General features: G+C 39.1%; 1 protein-coding gene across 2 annotated transcripts; it reads right to left on the bottom strand.

The window, feature by feature from the left end:
* Positions 1 to 224: 224 nt before the first annotated feature.
* On the bottom strand, positions 225 to 5378 carry LOC145467551 (uncharacterized). Of its 2 annotated transcripts, XM_081451109.1 has the most exons (8): positions 5322 to 5378; positions 4183 to 4242; positions 3806 to 3964; positions 3138 to 3311; positions 2638 to 2808; positions 1254 to 1684; positions 589 to 745; positions 225 to 288 (listed from the first exon to the last, which is right to left on the bottom strand). In XM_081451109.1, the coding sequence occupies exons 1-8, from the start codon at positions 5368 to 5370 to the stop codon at positions 284 to 286; spliced, it is 1206 nt and encodes a 401-aa protein (XP_081307235.1). In that variant the 5' UTR covers positions 5371 to 5378; the 3' UTR covers positions 225 to 283. The 2 variants fall into 2 exon arrangements, with proteins under 2 accessions (XP_081307235.1, XP_081307234.1); XM_081451108.1 differs by having other exon boundaries at positions 232 to 745.
* Between the last annotated feature and the right edge of the window lie 675 nt (positions 5379 to 6053).

Raw genomic sequence — 6053 nt, 5'->3', positions numbered from 1 at the left:
TCAATATTAAGAAATTTTATCATGGTCTAGACTAAAGATGTTGTCAAGTGGTTATATTCTGCTCAATATGATGCAGACGTTTTTGAACTCAAATCAGCACCAGAAAAAACACCGAAATAAAATAGCTAATCATTTTGCTTAAATTGTGTATTTTTCAAAGTTTTAAGATATATTTACTATCATACTATTCTCTACAAAGAAACTGAAATAGAAACAAACAAACAAGCCCGAATGTTGTTTACGCCGTTCATCTCAAACATTGGGTTTTGAACGACAAACTTCTTTAATCTGCAAAACAAAATAAAAAACAGTTGAGTCTTCTACTCAACGGCAATCTTATCACCTTTTCATATTCATTAAAGGTACATAATTTCAATACTTTCATTAATGGACGGAAAACCCTTGTTAATTTTGTAGAAAAATCGAGGGGTATTTCTCGGGAAAAGGGAAAGAAAAGAGATGCTTATTTGAGTAACCACAAGTAAAAAAAACACACGGTATAATTTGAAAATAGACCTTAATTTAGGGACCAAACAGCAAGTGGCTCAAGAAAACCAGAATCGCCGGCAACTTTCTCTGACCACTTACCAGAACAAGCCTTTGATTTGATATTCGGAATCTCTTCCATGAGTTTGGCAAAGTTATTCACCAGAATTACAGGGTTATTAGCACCTGCAATCTGATGAAGAGTCTCGAAGTTTATTCCTTTACCAATCCCCACTGCTTCTGTATAAATATCCTTTGCCTGTTAGAAAGGACAAAAGTTGTAGTGCACACTGTAGATATAATTAGAAATAGAAAAGCTGGGTGGCAGGCGCACAAAGAGATGAAGAAAGATAAATGGATGATGTAGCAAAACACAGTAATGAACAGCACTGTACAGCACTGTCCCGCACAGCACAGCACAGCACAGCACAGCACAGTGCAGTGCAGTGCAGCACAGCACAGCACAGCACAGCGCAGCACAGCACAGCACAGCACGGCAAAGCAAAGCAAAGCAAAGCAAAGCAAAGCACCGCACTACACAGCACAGCACTGCACAGCACTGCACAGCACTGCACAGCATTGCATTGCACTGCACAGCACTTCCAGCACTGCAAAGCACTGCATTGTACAGCACTGCACCGCATAGCACTACATAGCACTACACAGCACCTCACAGCACTGCACTGCACTGCATAGCACTGCATAGCACTGCACAGCACTGCACAGCATTGCACCGCACAGCACTGCACTGCACTGCAGATACTCACCTTGAAATCTTTTGCAATTTCTTCAAAAAATGCTGTAAAATTAAAGTTCTTTTTGGGATGAGTCGGTTTACCATCCGTAAAAATGAACAGGATATCTGGTTTGTCTGGTCTGTCTCCTCCTGCTTCGGTAAACAGCTGGTCCTTCGCCATTATCAGCGCCAGATCTGTGCGAGTTTTTTTTTCCAAGTCTATTGGCTCTTTGGCTATTTTCTGTAAAAGGGCAGCCTTATTCTGGTACTGGTTGAAGTTAAACACCAGGTTGGCCTTGTTGTGAAATGTGATTAAACCAAAGTGATCAGCTTCTGGTGAAGGATTGAACTCACCGGCCAGTTTCTTCAAGAATTCAATAGCTTTTTCCAGGTTCTTTCTTCCAACGCTGGCCGATTTGTCGAGAATGATCCCAATGTCAAGTCCTGCAGTACAAGGAGGTGCTGTGGAGATAAAAGGTAATGGTGATTGTGGTTATAGAATGAATGAACGATTGAATGAATGAACTTTATCCAAGTGTCTGAGTATTTAGCTTAAATAACTAATTGTGGACACTCAAACAATAACAATAAAAATAAATGAATAAGAGATATAAATTTTTACACATGCTAAAATTGTTCTAAGGTAAGAACGTAACACTTGTTAATGTATTTACAATCATGATAAAAGTGTTTGTGACTATATGTATATAAATTCCTTAAATAGTGCACACAACACACGTTGTCCACATGCCCTCAATGAAAACGATAAGGTCGTTTTGTCTAATGTTATTTTTAAAATTTTTCAGTGTCGAGATACTGGCCTAAGAATCTTATTGAATGTTTACGAGAGAAACATCTTCCGTAGGGACAGACAAATTTAGTTTCTCTAAGTGAGCTTTACATGAAGAATGATAGATGTAGTCAAACAAAGCAATGTGCACCGTACTGTGGAGGGCAAGCCAAGGCAAAACAGTGCAATACAGTGTGAATGCAGAGCAATGCAGCATAGTATGTATGCACATACAGAGCAGTGGTTATTAAGTGAAGGTTAAACAAGATATGCTGAAGTATAAAAAAATGAAGCGTCTCTTATAAAATCACTTGCGCAAGTTTATTTATTACTAAAAACATTCCCAAAAAAATATCCGCTCCTCACGCTGACGCGAACCATATTTTACAACAAAACAATTTGAAAGTTTTGCCTTAGATTTAGAATTTTTTTTAATAAAAAATAACAACAGCAACCAGTTGCTCTCCAAAGAAGACGATGAAAGCTGGGGTTAAACCCATTTCAATAATGCATTGGCTATATATAACCCACTTGCTTCTCCCGACACTTCGACCATGTCATTCAACATCCCACAGAAATCAAATGTCATAAAAGAGTGTTACCAATTATTTCCAATAATACTCACGGCAATTTACTTCATTACACGGGGCTGTCTTCTGGGCTGGTCCATCGCAGTTCTTTCCACCGTTAGATGGCGGGGGATTGGTGCAGGTTCTTGTTAGTGTCTGTGTCCCTCCTCCACACGTCACACTGCACTCCGAGCACGCCGACCAATCAGAATACCGTCCGTCAACGGCTGCAATATCAAAAGTATTGCGTCTTAATGCATGAAAAGAAACATAAAACTATCTCGGTGTTTTCAATTAATACAATTTCAAAGTTTGGTCTTCATTTAATGCTTCTTCCTTCCAACGTTGTCTTGATATTTCTTCAGTCAAATCAGCCAGTGCCTCGTTTCTCTATTTTCAGTTCACACTTGTACAACAAATCGTTAACGAGACGTTCACTGTTACACGTAATCATCGATAAGGGCTAAAGAAAAAGAGAGTCCTCATTCATTTTAAAAGATACAATAGATTAAGATAAACTGAAGAGAGCCTGTAACTGTTCCAAAAAAATACTTACGACATTCTTGTTCGTTACAAGAAATTGTCTTTTCCGCTAGACCTAATCCGCTGCAGTCCTTTCCACCGTTAGATGGCGGGGGATTGGTGCAGGTTCTTGTGAGTGTCTGTATTCCTCCTGCACACGTCACACTGCACTCAGAAATCGACCAATCAGTGTAGCCGCCGTCAACAGCTAAACGAAGGAAAGAATAATATTTGAAATCGAGCACGTTGCAAGAAAAGTAACCACGTTAACGTTATAAATTGGATACTTTTTCATCTTGACTGCGAGAACAACTTAAGTGGATTTATTTACAAAAGAATAACCTATTTAGATCGGACTTCTGAGTGACACTTATTATAATAACTTCAAATTTCCGATCCTCTTTGTAACCTGATAAATTTTTTTTCTGCCAGAAACCTTTTCATTGGGTTGATTTTCAGTAGTTTGATGACCAACAGTCAAAATACCGAAATGTAAATCTTGGAATTTCCCGCTCTTACTTTCCTTGCATTTTATCAACTGGAAAACTATTTCTTACTCTCTAAAAGGGAGATAACTCTTCCCAAAGTGAAGCAATTTAAATTAACCAGCCTTTTGAGGTAAATTTCAGGAAAATTTAATATGAAAATAATTCATTGTAAGAACAAAAAAAAGCTAATGCAATCGATGTAAAAAGCACTTACGGCATTCTTGTTCATTGCATGGTTCTGTTTTTTCGTTTGGTTCACTGCAGTCTAGACCTTTCAATGGCACACAGGTCCTTATAAATGTCTGTGTTCCTCCTCCACACGTCACACTGCACTCAGAACAAGCTGACCAATCAGAGTAGCCACCATCAAAGGCTGAAGTGAAGAAAAAATGTGTTATTTTCAATTTCAAAAATACTTATCGAATGTTACGATCACTGTTTGTATCTTTCTGTTTTTTTTTTTTATAAACGGGTGCAACGAGAGGCTTTGTAAAGACAGAACATACATCAAGTGATCTGTTCTGGATTAGTTTTGGAAGGATGCTTAGGACACGAACATGACGGGAACGTCCAATGAAACAAAATGCAAACCTTTAACTTGGGAATCAGCTGAGTGTAAATGCAGTCTGCGAAAAGGCCTCATCGAATAAGCTGAAAAGAAATATCAGAATATGTCACAATCTTATATTGAATTGGAAAATGTATACCTTCGTCTTAGTATGGCTGGGCTGCGGATTGCGTAAAACCATTCTCTTAAGTAAAGCAGTTTTGGGTCGTAATGGATATGGAAACACTTGAAATTGGCCATTTTTATGACTCCAAATCTCAAGAGATTTGTTTTGTTTTTTGTACTCAGGAGAGAGGGTGTTAGTGACTGTTTAACAGCGTTGGAGGGGACAACAGAAGGCGAGAGGGGGAACGAAGTCCCGGGGGGTACGCCCTTATATGGACTATATAGGTATGTGCGGCCCCAAAGGGCATGGTTTTTCAGCCGTTCTGGTAATAAATAGGGTGTCGATTTTGGCCATTTTGGTCTTAAATAGGGTATGGTTTTAGCACTCTACTCTTGAATTAAGTATGTTTTTTAGAAGAAGCTACTTAAATTTTTTAAAATTTTTTAAAAATTTGTTCGATAAGACTAGCAACAAAAGCCCTTTATAAATTATGTTTAGCGCAACTGCGCAGCCACAACGGCCATATATAGGGTATCAAATTTGGTCAGGTCATAAATAGGGCATGGATAATTGCAGATTTTGGTCATAAATAGGGAGAGGGTTTTGGGAAGCGGGCTGCACACCCCCAGCTGATTATTCTGGGAGTACTCCCCCGGAACGAAGTCCATTGTTGAGAAAGAGAAATATAAGGCAGGGTGGAAGAGCTGGCATGAAGCCAAGTCGACGGCGTGGAACAGGGAGGCTCGGTTTGAACACGTGACGGTCATATGCACATACTGACGTCACTAGAGAAGATGATCATGATTGGTCATTTTTGTAGGCAGGAGTTTACCTTGATCAGGCACGTTGTTTTTGTGGTAATATTTCATTGTTCCCAACATTACAAGGGCGTGATTTACATCAGAGAGAAAAATTAAATTCCTTCCAGTAATCTGTTCCCTGATAACGTTTGCAGTTATTAGGTGAAACCGGTCAGAAAAATAACATCAATGAACAAGATTCCTTATTGTTTGACTCACACCCCTAGTCTCTCAATAGATTATGCACACTCCATACCTGAAGACAGGCCCAAAATGATGACAAACACAACCTTCAAAGATTCCATTACGTAAGAACTCCAAATCTGTAAGGAAAAAAATAGGAAAAAATGCTCACATGACGTTAACGGTGAATGCTATAAGTCAATGCAGGGTGCATGATGTTTAGAGCCGTTACTCATCAGCCCTTTCGTTTAATAATATGCAACTATGTGGCATTTCTCAACAACTACGTCGACACAGCCTAGTAGCTTTCAGCTTGCTCTAATCATTCTTGCCGTTACACACCAACAGCCTTCCCTAATGTCTAAGAGCTCCGTTGTTTTCTTTGAAAGTTTCTCTTGAAAGCAGCACTGGAGCATGTATTTATTCAATGTTCTTGTAATCTAAGTGCCTTTAGAAGTGCATTTTTTGACGCATTAGGTGCTGCTGTCGAGGGGAACTTTAATCGAAAAACAGTGGCGCTCTTGAACATTCGTAAACACTTCTTGGGCGTATCGGGCAGGAATGATCAAATCTTCTCGAAAGCTACTGGGCTGTATCGATATAGAAAACAATGCCTTCGGTTGTCTTTAGCTGCGATTTACAAATCACACGGCTGACCTTTCACTACAATAATAAAGTTTGCTTTGGAGAGAAAACATGATAGTCACTCACTTCAGTCATCCCTAGATCTAAAAATCAAAAACTTAAAGAGACGATTACAACTGTGAAAACAACTCACCTTCCAAGGCAATTGAAGGAATGGAAA

The sequence above is a fragment of the Orbicella franksi genome, chromosome 14 (assembly GCF_964199315.1).
Source record: "Orbicella franksi chromosome 14, jaOrbFran1.1, whole genome shotgun sequence".
Lineage (NCBI taxonomy): Eukaryota > Metazoa > Cnidaria > Anthozoa > Scleractinia > Merulinidae > Orbicella > Orbicella franksi.
The sequence above is the reverse complement of the archived record's forward strand: the minus strand, read 5'-3'. Positions and strand labels throughout refer to the sequence as shown.

Excerpts from the sequence above, each read along its gene's own strand:
- LOC145467551 (XM_081451108.1), bottom strand. The coding sequence starts at position 5,370 with ATGGAATCTTTGAAGGTTGTGTTTGTCATCATTTTGGGCCTGTCTTCA. Across the intron at positions 3,312-3,805 it reads ATGCAATGAACAAGAATGCC|CTGTTGACGGCGGCTACACT; the intron begins GTAAGTGCTTTT and ends TCCTTCGTTTAG. Across the intron at positions 1,685-2,637 it reads GTGTAATGAAGTAAATTGCC|CACCTCCTTGTACTGCAGGA; the intron begins GTGAGTATTATT and ends TTATCTCCACAG.